Source organism: Pelecanus crispus, chromosome 6, assembly GCF_030463565.1.
Source record: "Pelecanus crispus isolate bPelCri1 chromosome 6, bPelCri1.pri, whole genome shotgun sequence".
Taxonomy (NCBI): domain Eukaryota; kingdom Metazoa; phylum Chordata; class Aves; order Pelecaniformes; family Pelecanidae; genus Pelecanus; species Pelecanus crispus.
The window spans coordinates 33,608,327-33,631,890 of NC_134648.1; the positions used below are offsets into that span (position 1 = coordinate 33,608,327).

At 43.4% G+C, this 23,564-nt stretch overlaps 1 protein-coding gene across 2 annotated transcripts in view; it reads left to right on the top strand.

The window, feature by feature from the left end:
• Positions 1–20,307, top strand: part of DPF3 (double PHD fingers 3) — a 91,708-nt gene extending 71,401 nt beyond the window's left edge. For both annotated transcript variants that reach the window (XM_075712439.1, XM_075712440.1), the window contains 3 exons: positions 17,663–17,775; positions 19,107–19,188; positions 20,237–20,307. In XM_075712439.1, the coding sequence (XP_075568554.1) occupies positions 17,663–17,775; positions 19,107–19,188; positions 20,237–20,307 (266 nt within the window). The remainder of the gene's footprint in view (positions 1–17,662; positions 17,776–19,106; positions 19,189–20,236) is intronic.
• Positions 20,308–23,564: the final 3,257 nt, after the last annotated feature.

Sequence of the window (23,564 nt, forward strand, 5' to 3'; positions counted from 1 at the left end):
AGCTGAATGATGAAGGTTATTTAATGATGTTCACTGTAAGAAAGATTGACAGCATTCGGTGCCTTTCTTTTGGATATGCTCCTTCATATCCTGTTTGTTTGCTTTGTATTTACTTATGGCTCCCACAGTCAGTTGAAACTGAGTCTGTCGAGCTATATTCTCAAAGAACTAGAATGCAAACAGTGTTGGAAGGTTGGTTTGTGCTTCTGTTTTTTTTCTGAACGCTTGCTTTTGTTGTCTGTTGGAGTTTGTTTAGTTTTACTTTGTATTGCCTTTCCTTCTGCAGTCAGCCCTGCCCTCATGGACTCCAGCATCCTTCAAGCAAGACATTTCAGAAGAAGGCCAAGAGAAGCCAGGACACTTTGATACTTCTCTCCTTGCCCTGACCCTTCCGTACCCGTGTTTCATCTGGCACAGGAGCCTGGACTGTGGGAAGCTGGCTGCCAACTGTTGAGAGAAGTTCTGGGGATGCCCTAAGCTGGTGCAATACAAAGAAGTTTTTTAAAGTCTTGATTTCACTTTCTTTTAAGCGTGTGTATAAACCCAGGTCAAACTGGAATTGATCTACAGTAGAACTGACTAAAAAACAAACTGAAAAAAGACTTAACTATTTTATTTATTTCGATATTTAAGAGAGAAAAGAAGTGCTGAAGTTGCACAGTATTTTTGTTTGAAATACATTTTACTTCAAATTTTAAATGCAATTTTGTGAAGACATGAAATTTTAAAAAGCACTTAATGTAAAATAAAGACTGAATATTTACTTTAAGGAAAAAACTTTTTTTAAATAATGAAAATAAAGATCAACTCTGCTCTCTCTCTTACTTTAAAGAAGCCATTCATACATGTGCTGGGTATCTTTGTTTTTTGCAAATTGGATGTGGTAAGTGAAGATTGTTCTGGTTTACTTTCTCCTTAATAATATTATCCTGTTAGATGCTTAAAACTTACTTTGCTGTACTGTGTTAGGCACAAATCTGAACAAAAACTGTTGAAATAGCAAAGACCAGGCTCAGTGGCTGGATTTTTTTGTTACCAGATTTTGTGTCCCATTCAAAGGACTGTCTTCTCCCAGTAGGATTGATGTGTCTCTTCTGCACAGTAAAAGAGGTTTGCTCTTGAGCAACTCTGTGAAATACTTCTGCTGAAAGAGGGGTTTAAAAAAAGGAAAACAACTCTGTTAATTTTAGTATTATTTTTTGCTTTGGTAATTCCACAGCTGATTGTGACTTGGTTGTAAGGGAAGTATCTAAATGTTCAAGTGCTCTTGGCACAGAGCTTCCTGTTGGCGTCAAGGATGATGCCATGTGTAGAAACCTTGTGTACTTCAGCACTTTCTTAAATGGTAGTGGGCTTCAAAAAGCGTACAGGTGCACCTGCATGTCAGCAGTACGCAACAGGGGTTATGCAGCAGAAGAGTGTGAGTACCTGCAGGTACAATCCTAAATTGTCCTGTGAGGCAGCGGTGAGGGATGTTCACATCCTGAATTCTAAGTTGTTAGTCATCTTCTCAGTGAAATAAGGTGTTCTGCCCTGTACAAGCACTGGAGGATTTTGTCGGCTGCCAAATCTGCTCCCAGTGGATAGCACAGGACTGTTTGCTGTCATGTGTGATGCAGTCTAGTAAGGATGCAGGATAGCCTTGCGTCCTAGGAGAAAGGTATTGGACTTGGCTCTGAGATTAGCTTCTCCTCTGTAACAGGGGTGCCAGAGGTACCTATTGGTATAGACCCAGGGTATAGATAGAAAAAGTGGTTTTGTTAATGTGGCTTATGTTGGCTTTTGGAGTGAAAAAAGCTATGTCCACAAAAAAATGCATCCTGAGTAGGTGAAACTGCCAGAGAGCCTGATCCTGCATCGTGTTTCTTGCACACCTAAAACTCAAACTCACCTCATTGAGAGGTTTCCATGTGTCAGTAGCAGCAAATTTTGTCCTCTTCTCCCTTCCCCTTCTCCTGCTTCTTCTCAGATTAACACATAGGGCCCAAAATAACCATGTAAGATGTCTGGTAGACCTGAGTCCTGCTCCCACTAAGTTAAATGACAAAATTTATGTCCTAACCGGGCTCTTTAGCAGGATGGGTTTGTTTTGTTCATTTTGTGGGTTTCTTAACTTGCAGTGGTGAACTGCCTATAGAGAAAAAAAGAAATCAAATTTTATTTCATCAAAATATAACGACGCACAACTGTAATGAAGGTTTGCAAACTGTAGGGTCTGTGTTCAGCTTGTGTAATATTCCTTCCAAATAAAAGTTCCACTTCCAACGTCCCTAGCGTATACTCCTCTGTAAATATTATTTTATCAAACCAATTCCACAAGGTCTTTTTTAGTGCAAATAATGTCCTTTTAAAAAGACATTGTCGAATAACATACTTGTACATATACTTTTCTAAGCTCTCCATTGTTTATAATACTCTCTTTGAAGCTTAAAATAAAACTTCCTCCTCTATTGATTTTGTTTCCCTTTTCCATTTTGTAAATTATGACATTTGTCCCTGGCTTTTGTTTTGTATTTCTTAATGAAGCATGACGTTAACCAAGAATTCTCTTCCTTTTTCTTTTACTTTCTCTTCTCCATTCATTGGACTACAGAAACTGGTCCTGTTGCTTGCTGTAGTGAAGGTAGGCAGGAAATAAAATACTGCTTTTGTGTAGGACTCATTTTAAGAGTGTTTCCTATCATTTGGTGGTAATAGAGGATCTTCCTAAATGTGTTTGTATGTTAACAACCTTCTCCATGAGATTAATAGAGTTGCATTAAGTTAATTTAGATTCAAAGGTGGAGTCTGAATTATACGAGAGCTTTTTGTATAGATTTTAGTGACATTGCCTTAAGGAGTCCTGACCCTATCTATGCCATTTCTAATCCAGTCACTGGAGTAACTGGAAACAGTGGTTCCCTTTGCTGCATTTCACAGTGCAGGCATGAACCCTCCCTTTCCCTTTACACACATTAGATTAGTAGTATGGTTGTACAGGATGGGAAGAAAAAGAGGAAGTACTGTTTCAGATTAGATGCCATCTTTTTAGGAAACTCTGTGTGTCCTCTTCCCTAATAGGCCTGCTGTCATTTTTATGAAGCTCTGTTGCCTTTCCTCTGCATTCCCATCAATTTCTCTGCTACCAGTAGAGGCTATAGATGGCCCTTTTTTCTTTGGCAGCTGCTGGCAAAAATAGCAGCTGAGGTGTAGTTTTTAAATGATCTTCTGACGTGGGCATAGATCCTTTAGAGTAGTGAACTGCCCCCGCTCTCCCCCCCCTGCCCCCCCTCCCCCCGCAGATTAAACGGCAAATAAGTCCTAAAGAACACATCAGAAATTGATCCAGTCAGGCAATATAGGAATTGTACAGAATTGTACAGCTGGGCTCCTACTTGCCTGATTTTTAACAGTTATGTTAAAAATGCACAGACAGAGTGTGTGTCTTTGCAGCAGAGAATTAACTATTCTTGGTCGTCTTTTATAGCTTTTCCCTATAAAGTTTTATTTTTCACATGTGTAATTTTAATTTCCAGCAGTGTTTTGTTTCTTCACTCTTTCTTCAGGTGATAGGACTTGAAAACTTCACTGCTTGCCTTCAGACCTTATCTTTACCTGTGCAAGGCCTTTGGCTGATCCATTGGAGGAAGGAGGAAACCAAAAGGCAGTTTCAGCTACCTTTGCTGTCCTCAGTCACTGTGGCTCTTGGGAACCTCTTTGGGATCTGATAGAACAGCTCATGGACTCCTTACTGGGTTGTCCTCAGCTTTTCTGTGGCTAAAAAGGTCTTTCCTTCCTTTTCACCTGTTGGGCACTGGGGACCAGAGGCAGCTGAAAAAGTGGGGTAAGGTGCTAACCGTACTTCTGAGCTGTGCTGAGAAGGTAGCTATGATGCTCTCCTTAGAGCACATACTGGGTGATAGGATTGCTGGCTTTAAAGCCCCTCCTAGCAACTTCCAATTTCCTTTCTGTGATTTGCTCTCAGATATTCTTACAATAATCTGAGTTGATATTCTTACAATAATCTGAGCTGCAGGCCTACAAAACTACTTTTCCATAGGGATTTCACAGGGGGCAAGTGATCTTCTTTTCCTGCCCCAAAGCAGAGAGAGGAGGGAGGGTACATGATGACAGATCCTGAGCCCCTGGCCATTGCTGCTTTTGTTGTTCTTCTTCTAGCTCCTTTTGAGCTTTCTGCTGTGCTGCATAGGACAGAGAGACCCAGACAGAGGTTGGACCGAGGGCAAAGCTGAATGCTAACAAATCAAAGAAAGGAAAGTTGAAGAAAGGAAAGAAGGAAACTGCTTGTGGCATCAGTGCACTTTTCTTGTTCAATAGGTCATCTCCCATTCTAACTCAGTTGTCATTTTCATTGTCCCCAGTGTGATGGATGCAGAGAGCAGAGCTAGACATTTCTGCTAAGGTAACCAGGAGTGAAAGTGTACGTTGAAATTGGCCTTTATGGATGTCTGTCAACACCCTGTTTAGATGAATGGCATCCTTCCCACCACAGCAGAGCTATTGTTACAGGCTGTCAGACTCCAGAGAAAACTCTGCATAAGTCTTATTACTTTGAACATTTTTGTGCCTTTTTTGTTTGTTTGTTTGTTTGCTTTGGGTTTGGGTTTTTTTTGAGCTATAGGCCTGGAAATAGAATTTTGCAGAAATTATCTGAACAGAAAAAAATACCACTGTTCCTTAAGCCCCAGAGCAGATTTACATTGGCATGCTGGCTAGGAAGGTATCTTATTTTCCTGTCTGGAGAAAAGTTCTTGCTGGTGAGAGTCAGACATGGCAGGAGGAGGGAGTAAAAATGTCTGCCAGCATTGTGGCAGCTAATGGGTGCCCCCAAAGCCAGGTTTTCCTGGGCTGAGACTGAGATGAAGGTTGGCAAAGCTGAGGGCTAGAATCCCGAGTTCTCTGAGTGGGCTGAAAACAGCATTGGCTTCTTTGCTTTGACCTGAACTAGAATATTGCACTGGTTTAAGATTTATTCCAAACTTTTGCCTGGAATCAGGGGAAGAATATCTGGTTAAATTTGCATCCTGGAGCTGTGAGCCCTACTTGTAATCAGATCCATCAGCCTACAGATGATAAAAAAACCCATAGCCCTTTCTCTCGCAAACCAAGCTTTTAATGCTCATTAGCAATGACATAAACTTCTCTGTAACCCGTCCCAGCCCTAGTGTTGAAGATGGCTGAATAGGACCTCAGCTACATAAAGTATACGTAGCAGAGCACATAAGCAGTGACTACTCCCCTTAGCTTTGGCTGGGCTTTTCCAAATTGTGGCTTGATGTGTTTAAGATCTCCATTGTCCCTTGGAAATTATTGTAAAATTGTATTTCCTTTGCTGCACCAAAGCTGGACATTTGCCATAGTTTAGTCATATCTTTGATTTTAATGACTTAAGATGAGTCATTAAAGTCATCCATCTGTGGCATTTTAATGTCACCAGTATATTTTTTAAGACCTGACTGCATTTTTTGCTGTTGCAACAAATGCTCTTGCTGTGTGCATTAGAAACTTCTACCATATCATCTGTTATTTGACAAAGTTTTGTCCTTGCAGCCTGTAATTCTTCATGATTCCATGGTATGTGCATCACAATGGGAGAAGGATGGCATGTACCTTTAAAAAAGCACAGATTTCTGGAGCGCAGTGTTGTGGCTAATATTGCCATCCAGGTTATAATTAGAAACAGTTTTATTTAATGGTGTTGTCTAAGATAGCTGTGGTAGCTCTGAATGGCCTTCAAACCAACTATGGCACTGCTATGGAAAAGGCAATACACTTTGAACATTGAAGCTGGGTGCGGGGCTGAAGCTCTTGGAACTACTGCTGCCTCCCTGAGAGAGGCAGCAGCTCTGGGGAGCGTGCAGAGGAGTACTGCTTCTTTGGGATCCCAGCTGATGGATGGTACCTCTTGAGCAGGAACAGGTGTAGCTTCCCTTCAATGTCTTACGCTGAGTGGTTTTTTTCAGAGTGGTTTCATTCCTTGGTGCTGTTCATCTTCCATAACCAATTCTTAGTAAGACCTTCTCATTTATCTCTAGGTTTGCACAGGTGTTGAGTCATTTTTTGCTTGGACTGAAGCCCCTTATGTTTCTTCAGTCTTTGCTGTTAGTTTCCTGGTGTCGGTGGCTTCATTGTGGACTGAAGGAAGAGAATGATTGTGACCAAATCTTTCAGATACAGCCTTCTTTTCTGAAGTAGATTAGAGATTTTAATTAATGCTGGAGAGAGTTTTGTCAAGTATTGCTGAAGACTTAGCTTACTAATTTGGATTTCTTTCATAAGCCAACAGCCATTAACTTCTTCATATGATGATGTCAGGAGTCAGTGTTGAGGCCAGCTCTCCAACGTGAGAGGAACTCATTGGATGGGAAATCACTGAAAGCTGTGCTCTCACTAAAAGGGTACTTTTATTTTAGTGTCAGATAGCCAGTGAGACATAGCTTCCAAGTTCATGTAGCACTTTGTATGGTGGAGTTTACATGGGGTGGTTTTCAGCCTATGGTCGCAAAATTAATTTTCCCCTGTTGGTACAAATCATAGTTGCTTCATGTCTGTGCTCTGCTGGGGGTGGCTTAAATGTGTTAAACAAGACCAAAGTCTTTTCAGCCCTTTCCTCAGGCTCAAAAACTTGTTTTACAGTGCAGTGGATTCTGCAGCTGGGTCTTGGCTCATAAGTCTCATCCATTGCTGGGCTATCTGGGCTTGGCCATCTTAAAGAACAGGTCCCAGCTCTTCCCATGTCTTTCCGCACCAATTGTGTCTCTGAATATGTCCCTCAACCTGGAGGCTTAGGAGAGTTTTTAGCTGTCCACAGACTCTCTCTGGGTTGAATTCAGATTGCTGTTCAGACATCCAGATGGTCCAGAGCCATGTATTCCTTCACCTGGAGAAGACGACCTTCCCTGGGTTAGGGAGATTCATTTCCCGTGCAAGGCCAGGTCAGCCTCTTCATTAATTAGCTCTCCAAGACCCCTTCCTCACTTCCATTAAGGGTGAGATTTTACAGTACTTAGTGATCTGAAATAAAAAAATGGAGAAGAATTTCCTAAGGACATCTGCACCTATTAGATTCCTCTGTGACTGTTTACATATTTACGGGTCTGGCATTATGTGAAGAAGAACTAGTCCCCATTAGGCTCAGTGCAGCTATCATTGAGAATTGCCAAACATCTCTTGGGTGATGGGATCCCACCTAACAGTGAACATCGCAGGTGATGAACACCCTCAAAAGCTGTTAAAGGTGAGAGGAGTTGGGGTGCCCAGAATCTCGTCAGACCAGCCTGCAGGAGAGGACTTCTCAATCTCTTTGCCATTAACAGAACCACCGAGCAACAGTCCCACTAGCAATGTAGAAACCAGCTAAGAGCAGGGTCAGAAGACTTGCAGATCCCCGTAGTACCACAGAAGATCATTTTCTGGAATTAATACGATAATGTTCTACTTTTGTATAGGCTTTGTTAAGCAATTCCTCTGGTGTTGAAAAGGAGCAGGACTAGTGGACTGTTTAATGAGGGACATTTGTGTCCACTGCTGTGGAACTAGCTAATTTCTTGTTTAATCTGATCTGATATTTAGCTGCTATGAAGTATTGGTTCTGTAGGTTAAAGCAACGCTACTCACTTGTTACAGGTTAAAGAATGGCCTGCACTTTGACTTGGCTAATCTGGGGTGGAAGGTCTGGTGAGCTCTGAGAAAACAGATCATGGATTTTAATCTGGTGTTTTTCCAGTGAAAAACGAACAAAAAACCTACTGTTTTGGGGTCTGTGGCAGCATTTTGTTGGACAGTTACTCAAAAAGGTTGTGTAAATAACTGATCTGAAAAATACCCTGGTAAGGAGAAAAGATTTTGGTTTGATTCAAAATGAAACGCGTTCTCTTTTTCTCAATGAAACGACCCTTTCCCACTGCCAAGTGTGCACAGGCTTGAATGAAACATTTAATCTGTGAGTATTTTTTCCCTCTCTTAAAAACACTCCATTGAGCTCACTTTTAAAGCAAGGTACTGCTCCAAAATGAAAGGCCGGCTTCTTGTTTGTGAAATACGGGCACAAAATGTCTCACCCTTTCTGAAAAATCAGTTTCTCCCTCTGCTGCCCCTTAACCCTTCCAGCCCTCCTGCTTGATTTTGACTGAAACTACTTCATTCAAATTCACTCCTTCACTCAGATGTTTAGATCACCCTGAAATTGCATTTTTTAGAGAGCAAACTGAGACATTTCACCCCCCCACCGAGCGCATACTGCTGCTCTGTAGGGTGCACTTGTAGCTCTTCCCTCTAGATATTGATGTTGCTGGGACTTTGATGGGGAAGTGAAAACTGGCTACCATATTGATGAAATCTCAATTGGCACTTAGAAATTCTCAACCAAACGGGGTTTAACGGAGAAGGGAAAAAATCAGTAGACAATGGGATTTTTCCAGCTTCTGGCACTGCATTACAAACAATGGAGAGTGTGAGTGGAGAACACTGCCCGTTTGGCAGCTGAAAGGGTTTCTTTAAATCAGTGAGGGACTGAAGTAACTTGCTCCAAATTGTTTTTGTTTGTGTTTAGTTGAGTGAGGCAGTTCTACTTATATCTGAATATAGAATCACATTAGCAACAGTGTAAATTATGCTTGCATGGGAAAGTCAGACCTCTTGCATTTACAGCGTGTTTGCATCAGTTATCAACCATTTACCCGTCATGTGCTGAATTTCTTTACCTGGATGATACGTGGTTACCTCATGTAACAGCAATGAGGTCACTGCCTGTGCAATGGCATGGTGTCTTCTGCATAGTTAAGTTTATTTAATATTAAAATGATGACGTTTAAATAACTTCTCTGGAGTTTGCCATTTGATTTGAAATTTCTGGAACCGTGCTGGCAGGGCATTAGTCTTGAGCCGTTCCTTAATCTTTCTAGAAAGAAAGTTTGTCCAGAGATTAGTAATACTCTTTCCTTTTTCCCTTTCGTGTCCCCTAATTCATCAGCATAAAGCCAGCCTACCCTGTTTTCAATCGACAGTTACTTTTATGGGACGGCTGTTTCCTGGCCCATGGGTGAAATCACCTCTGAAGTTCTCCCCAAAGCCCTCGGTGCTTGAGGAGGACTGCAGTGGTGGAGAGGGCTTGTCTTGATGCTCTCCAAACTGACTGGGTGAACGTGGTCACTCTTTAGTGAAGAGATGCCCATGTCACAAAGCATTGCCTCCATCGCGCTATTCTGTGTAATCCCAGCAGAGAAGTGCCGGTCGGAGTGCCCTGGGGAAACGACGTGTCCCCTCCGCTGTTGCCACTGGCTTGGGTTAGACACACTTGGTCGGGTCGGCATGAAAATGCTGGGGCCAGTCTTTCTGAACACTACCTTGATAATATGGGTACGCTGGGCAGTGCTGGGTGTCCCTGCAGACGTGCTGCCGTCTGTCTGGGTGTGTTAGCGGGGCAGTTTAACACCAGGAATGTTGGGGAATGTTGACCAGATATTTGGGCAGCAGACACGGGTTCAAGCAGGTAGCAGAGTCCTTGTTCAGGTTAAAGGGAGGGGAGGAGGGGCAGAGCTGATATCTTCTTTTATGGGGGGTTTTAACAAAGGTAACGCTCTCACGGAAAGCTATTCAGGCTGCCGTTTCCCTAGCATTTTAAATACCACCCCACTCCTCTCTTTATAGCTGAGGATTTTGGCTCTCCCAGGGGGGAGGAGATGTTCTAAATGGGCTGCCAGGGAGGTGGATTTAATGCACTAGGAAGAACTGGCTTCACCAAGTTAAAAAGCAAAACAAAACCCAATCCTCCATTCCTATTTTTAGTGTTTATGACCAAGTATTTTTGCTTGGTTGCTCATTTTGAAAGGGTTTAGTGAGCCTGCCAGTTGATTGAAAGCTCTGTGGTGTGTGAGCTGGCCTGGCTGGGGAGCCTGCAGTGCATAGCGACGAGGTCGGAGCCGCGCCGGAGGTTTTTTTCCACTGCAGTTTGTTGAAGGGTAACAAAAATGTCCCCCGGGCAAAGGGGATGTTGGCTTTCCAGGTTGTGGTGATTCATCTTGTCTGGATAAGCAGCCTTCCTCCCACTGCCGCATTTTCATCTTCATCTCCCTCACCCCTACTTCACTGTGCAACCAAATGCAAAACCTGGGCATTGCGTGGGCAGTATTGCTGGGGGGGTCTCACATAGCCGACCCCCGCGAGGTGTACCTGCTGGGCAGCATTAGCATTCGGTGCCCGTCCTCCTGGCCGGTTCGCGCTCTATAAATGGGTTTATTCTCGTTATTAGGAGCTATGTCCCTGGCATATGGAGTCCGTGCGGTGCCTGCAGGCAGGTTTCCTTCCTGTTGGTGTTGGTAAGCAGCCCAAGTGCCTCCTGGCAATTAGCAGATCGTTACCCATAATGCGGTGCGCAGCTATGCAGCCTGGTGGGTTTTCTGGAGGTCACTCTGACCTAATTCACCCCCAGGAATTGTACAGTGCTGGCATGACTTACCAGTACATTAACAAGCTGATGCTTCAGTACGAGGTTATTTGAGTGCTTCCACATTATTTTTCTTAGGCAAGAAATAGCCATTTTGTCTAGTGGCCAACAGTGGCTAATAGGGGCTTGTCTGGAAGAGGAGGGAGCAGAGTGCTGGCTGGTTTTGAGATGGGACATTGTGGGCGTGCGGTATTTCCTTTGGCTTTAAGGTTGGGGGCCATTTCTGATCCCCCGTGTTGGAAATGCACAGAGCCCAGTCTGCTGCCTTACTTCTGCATTACCACAGCATCTTTGCAGTGAACTGAGCAGCGTGTCAGGTGTGTGCCCGAATCTCCGCTGCTCAGCCTCGGAGGGGAAGACAGAGGAGCAAGATTCTGCAGACCTGCTGCAGCCCAAACCCCCAGACGATATGAAATGGAGGTGCAGATGTCAGCTGTCCCATGCAGTTTTGGAGGGGCAAAACAGGGTGTTCTCCCAGGGCAGTGATCTGTATATGCCAAAGTTAATTGTCGGCAGTTTTTAGAGGCTTTTAAAAACTGTAACTTCTGTTTTCCATTTCTCCCTGCTAAGATATGTATGGCTGGACTGTGCATGCTGAGGAACGGGGGCTACGCAGGCAAAGGCACACACAAACCTATCGCAGTAAAACTCTTTTAAACCATTGCTCAAGTAGTTTTCCTGTAAGGCTTGTGGCATCTGCTACCAAGGGGATGGTGTGTGGGGAGGGAGTGATTTGACTGACAAACCACTGGGATGCCCAGAATAACTTGCTCCTGGCTTCTCTCTTTGCATGCTCTGGAGGTCACCCCCAAATCCCACCCAGCTCCTCCCACCGCCCCATGCCAGACAGAGTTACTCTGCCTTGTGCGTGGCCGATCTCTCTGGGTGCACGTGAGTCTGTGTATGCACAGATCCTTCATTTTGTTTATGCACATGAGCAGCCTTTGAGCCAAGCTCTGCTCCCGATGTAGCCCAGGCTCTTTGTCCTAGCTCATGCTCTTGACGCTTCAAAATGTTTCAGAGGAAATTATGCGGCGTTGTAGAGTCAAAGCTGGGAGCGAGTTGAGCTGGTGGGTGGACTTCCCTCAGGCAACAAAATTTTCTGGGGAGTGCCTCAAGATAAGGGGTGTTTCAGTAGGAGCTCACTCCTCCGATGCCCTTTGGTGTTTGCATGCCTAAAGCAACAGCAGGGTAGTGCAGGAGAGTGAGCTGCAAGTGCCGCCTTCCGCACACCACCATTTTGTAACTTCCTCAAGATCTCTGATGTTAATTGCTTTCAAACACAGGTCTGTCCCATTGACTCCAATTACACCTGCCTAACTACCACTGGGGCTGAGCTACTATCTTTTGCACAGGGGTTTTATTTGTCCCTTGGGTGAGCAATTAAAGCGGGCTCTCCTCTACCGGTGCCGAATCTTCGAGCAACTGCTTGTAATTTATGTCTCTTTTTCCACTGGAACTGGCAGTACTGAGAAGCAAACCACCACCTCCGGAGTGCAGCTGGCTGCCAGTCCCGGGTGCTAATGCAGCAGAGTGCCCCTTCCATTTCTGTGGGCTCGGTTTAAGCTCTGTCCATGCTGGCCAGAACGACTGTAGGGCCAGGAAATGAAATAATAGGAACTATAAGCTCTGCTATGGTTGAATGGTTTCAGAGCTCCATCAATTATTAAAAGCGTTAATTCTTCCACAATTACTAGGCATATTAGATTAGAGGAAAGTTGGTCTCTGACCAAATCAGACTGACCAGCCTATTCACCGAGGCCCCCGAGTCCTTTTGGACTCACTTCTGCAGCAGAGTTGGTGGTGCTGGAATACAGTGCCTTGGACACTGGGAGAAAGAGCCAGATTTTCTGATTTCCATCAGGATGTAGAAATTCAGGGTGGTAATATTTCTTCTCCTCTTCTGTCTAATAGTAATAAAACCCAAGGGTGCCTACGAGGAAGACTTTCTTTTTTGTTTGTTTGCTTGTTTTTCTTCAGAAGCTGGATTCAGCAGGGCTCTGTGCTGGAGGGGGTGAGACAAGAGCTCTGCACCTGCAGCCTCTGACACTCACCCCTGCCCTGGCCGCTGGGAAGTATGTTCCATTTTTCTATAATGAAATACTCCTGCTTCCCTGTATCACAGAGGTACTGTGGCAGGTGGTGCCTTGGATCCTTACCCCACAAACAATTTTGAAGGCTTCTGTTTATGAGTACCTCCATTTGAGGAGGCAGGCTTATGTCCCTGCATTGTAACGCCTTCATGTTGCAAGATGGGAAGGGCCAGGAAGATGCCAGGAGCTCCCCATCCTCATCCTGTAGTAATGTTTGGTCCTTTTGAGAGTTGCAGCTCCTTGAGCCCCAGGTTTCTGGCAGAGCCAAGCCTTTTGGTGTTGCTGTGTGGTTTGTGCTTTTAAGGGCCCTTTCTAATCTCTCTGTTGTTGACACTCATATCTATAAGCATGCATTCTTAGACAGACAAATGAGGGCTAAATTTTTATGTCTTAACCATAGAATCATATCCCTTATTAGAATTGCAAGTTATTTTCCCTTTTTTTTGTACAAATAACGGTAATAATTCTGTCTAACGATGGCAGTGGTCACAGCAATGCTTATTCAGTCTTAGCAGGAGGAAATTTTGCAGTTTCTTTGCATGTAAAACTTCCATTATTTGGATGGGGTTCCTCTGACATAGGTCATTATATCTGTAATATGTATTTATAGTTGTTTAAAGACCTGAACAGTTTATGGAATAAATTCTGATGTGATATAGCCAGGAGCCCTGTGAGTTTTCATTATGCCATTGATTAAAAAGCCCACCACTACACAGTGAAGATAAGGGAAAGAACTGGAAACCGGGTGAAAATTCTTTTTACTCTATATAAATAATTTCACATTTGTTTTAAAAAAGGAGTCTTTGCTTATTTTTTCTCTCAAGATAATCTCTGCCTTTGTTTGAAAAAGGTTATTGATTGGATTGTTAACTTAAATAGTCTGTGGCGGGTGTGACAGAGCACATGGCTGCAATTAATCTTGCGATGCAGAATCCATTATTGAAGAAGCACTAATGAGCCGTTCTAAGGCCTTCACTGGTCACAGAGCGCCTGGGAGCAGCAGATTGCTCCTGCCCTTTAATGTCAGTTTTGGTCTTTAGTGTTATACAGCCAGTGTAAGCAGAAGAGATTTTTAGGATTTGGCGGGGGGGTATTTATGTTAATAAATACTCCTCAACAACAGTCTGCAATTGCACCGGGTGTGGGAGTCAAGAAATGGTCTCTAAATGTGTTCACCCCCCACTCCTCAGACCAGATGTCTGGTGGACATAGTGTACAATTAAAGTCAGTGGCATGTGAAACATGGGTGTCACTATAAAATACAGTCTCAGTTGCAGGGTTCAGATCCAGAGGAGAGTTTCAACAAAGATGAAGGAGCTTTCAGGCCTGATCTGTACTTTAAAATATTGCTCTAAGACAGCGGGATGAGCTGTTGGAAACCTTCTCACTGCAAGTTTTATTGTCTATGTTCTTTATAGCTATTGCGGCATAGCAAAAGTTTAGGTAGAGAATAGTTATGGTAGATTAGAAACTGTCGATGTTAACATATCACCTTCTCCTTCAGCAGAACTGCTCCTGGGGTGTATTTTAGAGGTCTGTCTATTGACTTTGGTGACACCATAAATATGTGTTACTTCTTCCCTCTGTTAGATCTGTGGAGCTGATACAGACATGTGAGAGTGATCCAGGGTTTGCCAGGGCCGAGCCACCACCTGAATTATTAACTGAGCTCTAGCTGTAGACTCTTTGCTGCACACCTTTGTGGTAGCAAATTTCGTTTATCTCAAGATTAGCAAAATGAAACTGTTTCTTCATCTTGACCACATAAGTGATGAAATTAAGCAAGAAAGACCTTTCCAGCTCTCTGGCTCGTGTGCTACCACAGTGTCTGTAACTTGAACCATATTTTGGACTGCTCTTTGTGTAAAGCAAAATTGTGAGCTGAACTAGCCTTTTTTTTTTTTAAAGGGAATTTGAATCTACCTATAGTACCCCACCATATGCAGCTGCAGGGCTTTATCTTCAGATATTCTGCCACGCAGGGAATGCCAAGCAGTGCTGTGATATGGAGCAGAGATCATGTTCACTAACACTGCCCCAGGAAGTCTCAGATGTGTGAATTTTCTCCTAGGTCATGAAAAACACTGGGTTTTGAATCAAAGTAGCAGGAAAATAGATTGTGAAGAAGGAGAGCAGGGAGTGCAGGAAAAAGAGTTTTAATATTTTGAGTATCTACTGACATGCTTGCCATATACTACAGTGCCTCATCACGCTGTTGGCATAAGTGAAAATAGTCTTTCCAATGACATTAGGTTGGGGTCATGTTACCACAAGGCACATTGTTTAATGTGAAAGAGGATCTGACTTGGAGGCTGAAGAAAGACATGTCCACGAGGAATTCTTTTTCTCTTAGACATGTCATAAGCCCTGGGCTAACAGAGAGCAATCTGCGGCTATGCAGACATGGCTGTGGGCATTTGTTGGACTCTTTCGTAGTCACAGCATTTGGAGAGAGAGCCCAATGGAATGAATAAATTGGTATTTTTTCGCAATAGAGTCTTGCATTGCCACTAAAAAGAAGCCACCATGGCCCTCACTCCACTATTAATATTTTCTAAGCGATACTCAGCCCACAAGAGCCCATTTCTTTTAGGTTTGTGATGGGTATTGTTCTTAAGAAGAGCTCTGGAAAACAGGATGGATCACTTCAAGGATGAGGCACCATCGATACAAGATGCAGCACAGAAAACCTGCAGAGGTGTTTTTGAGGCAAATGAGGAATGAGACAGTCAAGACTGATAGCTGGAAGAGAGCAGGAATGGCTGTGAAGGGACAGAGATAAAGTAATGAACAGAACCTGACCTTCATGTCATTTGAGAAAGGGAGAGACTCTAGTTGAAGTCTCTGCAATGAGCAATGTGTGTACGCAGGCAAGTGAGCACGTGAATGTGTGTATGCATTTAGCCATGATTTATTTCTGTAAGTTTGATTCCATTCTTTCCGTTTCTTTTCAAATGTGACTGAAGCTATTTAACTCTCTGATTAACTCACCTCCCTGTATGAGTTGTTTTCTGTGATGTATTCCAGCACCGTACAACCTTTCTGGAAGCTGACTTGCTGCCATTGGGATGAATTCCTCCCCAATGTGCAGTGTGGCACATTTGTTCTATTTACTGGTGTTGGAATGAGGTTCCACATTTGCTGTAAATCAGATCTGGAGGAACATTTCAGTGTCATGTCATGTTCTGCTAGTTTGGTAGTATCAGAAATTATATGAAGTCCTCTCAGCAAGAAAAGGTATCATGTCACAAAATCTCCTTCTGCACTGTTGTGGTTTCAAGGTCCCCAGAACTTCAGTTTGGACTTGGTCTATTGTAAATCTCAGTAAAATCTGACCCTTGTTTTGTGCTGACATTTCAAGGGCTCCAAAACCCAGTGATCTTCTTAGCCAATCTGAGATCATCAGTACTGTCAAAACATTTCTTTATTCAAAGGCTTAAGAGTGATATGAACAATGTCATTGATCCCTCCTTCCTTAAATACCTCCTTTATTTTCTATTCAATTTCCTTAATAACTTATGTACACACATTTCTTTGCTGGACAAGCTTAGTTTTCATATCACTACCATGCGAATATAACTGGAAAACCAAAATCCTTATTACATCATTTGGTGGTATCATGGGCACATAAAGGAAATATATTCCCTACAGCATTACTGCATTACCCAGTAATTCTCAGCAACTGTTTGCTTCACTAGCTAGAAAATATAGAAGCTTCTTGTAGGGTGGTGATGGGTGATGTGACAACACAGCAAAATACCGCTGATAGGTCTGGTAATGAAGATAGTGCATCTACTCCCACATCTACTGTAGCCATGCCTCTTTTTCTTATTGGAGAATCAGCCTTTCTTTCTCTGCTCTTGAAAAGATATTTAGGCTGGTGGAGGTGGAAATTCCACCCTTTGGCTGTAGTCTAAGAACAGCAGATTGGCTAGAGGTGAAGAACCCCCAACCACCTGACGGTGTAAGGTTCTAGGAGTAGCACACGGTAGTGCTGGATGTGCGTACCTGTATTTCTAGGTTTTCTATGTATTAGCAATTGGCTATCCCAGTCCCATGCCCCCCGCTCCCAACTATGCGCAGTGTTAATTCTTACATGTGTCGGAGAGGGGTGCTAAATACAGGGCTTTCCAAGAAGGCAAGCAATAGATTATTGCAGGTGACTTAGGGACTGCCTCAGCCTGATAGGGGTGGTCTGGAGTACAGTACTTTATTTCAGCGGTATATTTTTCTTGTTTTGTTTTGCAGAAGGAACGCTGATCATACCTTTGGTTTGTTTGTTTGTTTGTATTTTCCCCTCCAGAAAGCCCATTGCTGACCCTGCTACTGTGATACCGCTGTTTTGCAAAGCTGGAGTCGACACGCATGTAGGGGTGGGGGTTGTAACTCTGGCATTGTCCTTCCCGATTAGATGTGACTGTTCTGCTAGCTTTCCCTTCTTTATTCCTTTCATTTAGTTCATTGTGGGAGTTGGCTTGGGTTTTTTTCCTTTTGGTTTCTTGTTTTGATCCTGGAAGGTTAGCTGTGCAATTTGGTTTCTTCTGTGCCAACCAACTTTAGTGGCAGAGCTCTTAAAAAAATTAAAAGCTGCATCCCTCCACCCTGTCTTGCTTCTTCTCTGTACACTACTGCTTCCATTTAAGCAAAGTTTACAGAATTACTCCACCCACTTGGACACCAGGAAGGGAAGCTCTGAAATGGAGAATAACCTCATTTCCACAAGGTCCTTCAGTCCGGTCGAAACAACGCTAATTGAAACTGTAGTCCAATTTCTATTAAGACGGATGGGCTCTCTGTGAAATTGCGTTTGTTTCTGATTTCATCCTTTCTCTTGTTTTCTTTCCAAAAAAAGCCCCATGAAAACCAAACCCAAAGCCAAACCATTTTTAAGAGCTCTGAATAAAACTGCTTTGCCAGTGGGGAATGGGTGGGGATGACTCTGATTTTTCTCTTGTGCCCGGCAGCGAAAGGGTTAATGCCTGCTTTCCTCTTTGGTATCTGTTAGTTGCAGCCCATGTTGTGATCAGTCCATGTCCATGTGCGTTTTGTTCCCAAATTTAATACCGGTTAATGAACAAGCAGTAAGTGAGCCTTAACAATGACAGTTGTTTTCGATCTTCCTCAGGACACCCGACCTGCCTGCAGTTCACCACAAACATGACTGAGGCGGTTAAAACCTATCAGTGGCAGTGCATTGAGTGCAAATCCTGCAGCCTTTGTGGGACCTCTGAGAACGATGTGAGTTCATTTACCTTTTCATGCAAACAAGTGTCACTGCAAGCTACTGTCATGCCCGCCCTTGAGGAGCACGTGGCAATGATGTGGGTCATGGCTTTACTGCTGCTTTCATGCATCTCTGAGGAAGAGCCACCTTGAAAGTAGAGATGGGCTTCTTCCCAGTGCCCCCATTCTGCTGTCGGTCTATGCTGAAATCACCGCGGGTATCATGTAGGGCCACTTCAGATGGCGATACTTGTGGTTTGTATGCTTATCCAACAGAAATTAGCTGGAGGCCATAAACTCATGTCGCAGGGAGCTGCAAAAGAGTGGTATTTTCAATATGGTAATCAGGAGTAGATGTGAATGGGTGATAACCCGAGAGACGGCAAGTATATTTCTTCTGTCCCTGATTTTGCTTACCACCTTGGCATGATTTTTAATCTTAATTATGAGACTTGGGAAACATGAAAGCATTTGAACTGGGATGGCTAGGCCTCGCTCTAGTCATGTAATCACCTATCCCAGTGATTTCTAATCCATGATCCAGACTCTGCAGCTGAACAGTGTCCTCTCTGTGGGGTTTTCAGTTCAAACCTGATGCTAAGGGTCCTTGATAGTCTGTGAGAAACTTGGAGAATTGACAGTGTCTGGAGAACATTGGAGGTGATTGGCTAAGACTACAATCCCTATAACAGAATAAATTTGAAGCCTGAGATTTTGTTCTGCTTTAGCAATAAATATGGAAATCTGAAAACAGGGAGCTGTTCTGTGTTAGGAGTCATGGGATACTTCAGAGCAGATTTCCCCCCACAAAAGTATGAAAGATCTGCAGACCACATGGTGGGACCACATCATTTCTATCTGTTTCACAGATCATTCACCACTCAGCTGAGTTTTGGAGAACTGCTTGAGCCCAGGCTTTTGATGAGAAAGGTTTCCCCTGAAGGGTTGAGATCCAGCACGTGGTCATGTTGGAGCCCAGCAGAGTGGGGATGCCTGTCCTCTTCTCTCAGTACAGCATATCCCTGGCCTAAGAGCTTTTGCTCCTGCATTGTGAGGCCACCTTGGAGAGGAAGTCCTTCACCTCTCAGACAGATTTTCCAGATAGAAACTGAACAGACTTTGTGATGAGAAGGGTGGTGGTTGACCTTGGACACAAACGTGATGCCTTTTATGTTCCCAATAGTCTCTTAGTCTCTATGTTGCCGCTCTGTGTTCCTAGCTGAGCACTGCTGGTTACCATGCTTATTTTCATCTGGGCAAGAGACTAATTTACATCATTTTCTCTCTCTCTTCTCCTCTTCTTCTCTCCCTGTTTCCCTACTGTCTCCCCAACAACCCTGCCTCAGGACCAGCTGCTCTTCTGTGATGACTGTGACCGTGGCTATCACATGTATTGCTTGAATCCACCAGTCTTTGAGCCCCCAGAAGGTAACATGTGTTAGAAGTCTGCTTTGAAAATCCTTCTGGAGAAGGGAAGAATTTCAGAAAGGTGGCCTGGGCCATGCAGAGTTAAGGAAGTAGTAGTAAAGCAGAGGCAGGCAGCACTGGAAGGAAAGGAAATTAATAGACATGGAAGTCTAGTGTGATCTGAGATGCCCTATGCAATCTTGCCTGGTGTCTACCTCCTCTTCCAGGACATGGCTCTTTTGCAGGTCATGGATACCTTTGGATGTCCCAGATGGCATTAGACACCTCAATTTAGTCAACTGAATTGAGCTCCTGTGAACTGTGACTTTGGACTTCCTAAGAAGTCAAAGTCCCAGAGAGAAAGCCCCAGTCAGGGAGGTCTTCTCTGGAATAGCTGAGAGTCTGTTGTCAGGAGACTGGATTAAGAGGAATGACCTTCTTTGTTCTCCGGTCTGTCTGTGCCTCAGAAGGCTGAGAGCTTTACAGTCTCTGTTACATTTGGTAGGTAGTTCTGTCCTCTGCAGGGGATTCAATCTGAATATACTACAGCTGGTTGTAGTTTGTCACTTGGGTGGGGAGCCAAGGAACTAGTCCCTTACCATTATTGATTCTCTGACTAAAATCTACAGAGAGCAGTAGAATTGGAGAAGGAGACATGCAAGTGCAAATGATTGCGGTTTACATGAGGGGCAAGACAAGAATAATTACAAATCAATCATGCATTCAGGAGCTAAATGTCTGTAACTTTGATAAAGAGGAAACTAAATTAGGAGGAGAAAGTTTTGAAATGAAGCTAATAATTAGCTAAAGGTTTCTGTTTGACTGGGAAGTGGTGTACTGAATGTACAAAAATATAAAACACCTAGTGGCAATGTACACCCCAGCTATGTTGTAACTTGTGTAGAGAGCCTACGTACACAACACCAAGGGCAGCAGAGCCTGCTTTCAGAAAAATACAGGCAATTCCAATGTTAGGAATATTTGATATCCTGTTCAAGCTGATTGTGACATAAAGTCTGAGTGCCTGGATTTGACTTCATTCCTATAAGAAGGATTTCTTCATTTGCAGGGAGCTGGAGTTGTCATTTGTGTCGGGAGCTGCTCAGAGAGAGAGCATCAGCTTTTGGCTTCCAGGCCTGAGGAGCTCCAGCAGTCAAGAAACACTTTGTTCCTGGTGTTGCCATACCAGCACACAGTTCCCATCCAGAACACAAAGGCACAACCCACATCAAAACAAACGGACACTTAAATATGGGAAGAGGTATCTGTGGTATTATTCACTGTCACTAATGCCGTACCTCCTGGGCTCTACTAGAAAGATCATGTACTTTCCCGATGCTCCGGATGAAATCTCTTCACTGCTATGCATGGTCGCTGCTTACCATTACGGGCTCACCTGCATAATAGAAGGGGGAGGGTTGCTATATTGACATGGAGAAGTCAATTTTGTGTGGCCTTGTGCTTTCTGTTTAGTTTTCTTTGTAAAGAAGAAGTAATAAGATATCTCCCAAGGAATTACTGGTGAGTACTTTAGCTGGGAGCAGCACCAGTTGTTTCTCTTCACATGCTTGACTGGAACTCTCTTTACTGCAACCACTTTGTATTCATAGGGGGCTTTGAGAGTTGCATTAGTTCAAGACTTCCTGGGTCATGAACAACACATTGTCGCTGAGAGAAGCACTGATCAAAAATTTTGGGGGTGATGCTTTATCCCTTGGATCAAATGCTTTGATTTGGCAGATCTTTAGAAATCTGGTTTTAGTATCTCTGGAGGAAGAACAGTACCAGTATGTACACACAGAGATGCTTAGAAAAGTCTACCGTCTTTGCTATTTCAGGATATTCAGGCACACTGTCCCACTGCAGTGCCAGCATACAGTCCAGGCTCATAATTTTATTTTTGTTCAGAAAATTGTGAATGGTTATGTATGTAACTGACTTGCTGTTTAGCTCAGAAAACTGAACAAAAGAAAAAGGTCATCTTAAGTTGATCGTGGAAAATAAAATTGTCAGTTTTCTGAGCATTCTAAAGTAAGCTGCAAAAAGGAACAACTTTGGTTTAGGGTCAGATGAAGCACTTTTGATTAATTTTTTGAAATTTCTAAACTAAAATGTTCTGCAATTGAAAGTTGCGTTTTATTTGGGGAATTGCCTAATCAGGACTTCCAGCATTTCCAAAGTGTTAGTGTTTTTTATCAAAGTAATTATCAAGATCTAGCTGAATTTTCAAGTATTTTTTCCCCCAAATTCTCTACAACTGCATTTTTGGCAAACGTGATAATTTGGCAAAAAACCTTCCCCAGCTCTAAAGAAGGGAATAATTTACTGAACCTAATAAGAAAAGAAAGATTTTCATAATGACTTTAAAATTTAAACAGAAGTAGTTGTACTTTATTTAAACAACCCCCTACATGTGAAATGGAGAAACATTAAGCAAGAGCATCAATTGAAAAACTATTATTACAGTTGAGTCTCTTTGAATAATTTAAGACATCTCTAGGAGGACAAGTGAGTACATTAAAGAATTTTTACCAGATACATCTTTAAGGTTAAAAACCTGCAAATCCCCAAACTGCCAAGTAGCCCAGAATGACCATTTTCTTGGGTATGATGTATATTACTTTCTATACATAGATTTAAGTGGGTTTATAATATAAATTCAGGGGAGTCCCAAGCAGCATGTGACTCAGGTTGCTTGTACAAGTAGGTAAGGACACTGAAGATTATATTGGGCATATTTATATTGGTTGACTTTTCCGCAAAATTAAATGTCCCCAAACACTTGAAAAGACTTTGTGAAAGAATATCGGTGAGCTAATTTTTCTTCCTTCTCCTGCTCACTTAGTTAGAATGAGCTATACTGACCTAATGCACTTTCCCTCATTATTTAGATTCTTCACCTTTTGTATTTTGTTCAGCTTGCATGCTGAAAGTAGCCATGTCACCTGCTGGATTCTTCCATGTACTGTCGCAGTCTCTTCTCAGACTGAAGCAGGAGTATTGTAACCTGTTAGAAAAAGGCTTTACTAAGGTTTAGAAAGTATTTATCCTAGTTGTATTGGACCAAATCTCTCCCAGAGCAGCTGCACCGGCTGCCTGTGAAATTCATTCAATACCTTAGGCTTTCTGTGTGATGGCCCCTCAGACGAGCCAAGAGTACAACAGAATTTGAGCGTCAGGTGTGGGGAGGGTAAAGCGGGAGCCTGTGGACCTGCGTTAGGTGTCTGTTGGGACAAAACTCTATAAAAAATGTAAAATAAAGCATCTTCTTCCCAGTCTGGAACTGTCCTGGCCCTGGGGAGCACTTGGGGGTCACAGCTCATCCGCATGAGCATTTGCACCCATCTGTTGGTGTGGTTGAACCCTGCTGATCTGGCACTTTGGGACCATTGCACAGTTCAGGCTGATACAAATTCCTGTTGCTGCTGTGGCCAGGAGTGCAGGTATGTATTCACCAGGACACTGCTGGGCTCTCTCATGGAAAGTGAGTGTTTTGGCAAGAAGGACAGGAGCTGAGAATTGTGTGCACCAGAGGAAGGTTTTGTGGTGGTGCTGGTGGTGAGAGCAGCAGAGGTGCGTTAATGTTTGGGCTGGTGCTCAGCTACCAGGCCTGCTGGGCTTAGGGGGCTAATAAAAATGGCTATTGCCTTCCAGTTTCCTGGTATTTGCATTGACCTTGGGAGATTAGTAGGACATTGTCTGCATTATCAAATGGAGAGGAAAATGCATATTGTTGTAGCCAGTGTATTAGGGAGACAGTGGTGGCTCATCATGTAAGTCTCAAGTAGCCTTATTGGTGGGACCAATTCTGGCACAGAAAGTCAGTGCTCTGACACTGTGACAGAGACACTGCTAAATGCACTGTGCTCTGCACGCACACTTGCTTTCCTGTTTTGTGGTTTTGATCCATAGCACTGACTCTTTTCTCCTCCCACAACCATTCTGCAGTGAACAGTGTCTTTCATATTTAGAAATATTCCTCAGTTGCCTTGCTGAAGTTTATCACTAATGAGATACAATGGAAGGCGAGATTGCTAGATCTTCAACAGCAAAACATTGTTTGCCATTTGAGATTGGTGTAATAGGGTACTTACCCACGGTGGTCCAGCTGCATTTCATTTCCTCAGCTTTGTTCTGTGCTGCTGTGTAGCCAGGCAGCTCCAGGTAACTTTGGCAGTAGATGACATGCCAGCTCTCCCATGCTGAGAACTTCCTCCAGCTACAGTCTTCCTTCTTCACTAGCTCGGTCTAAGATGAGGGGCTGCAACAGACCTCTCAGTGACATTTTTAGCATGCATTCAGAGCCATACATCTTGGCACACTTTAGAAATATTGAGTGAACAATGCTGTACCCGCTCTACTGAGATGTGGAGAGGTTGTGGCAGAGCCATCAGGGT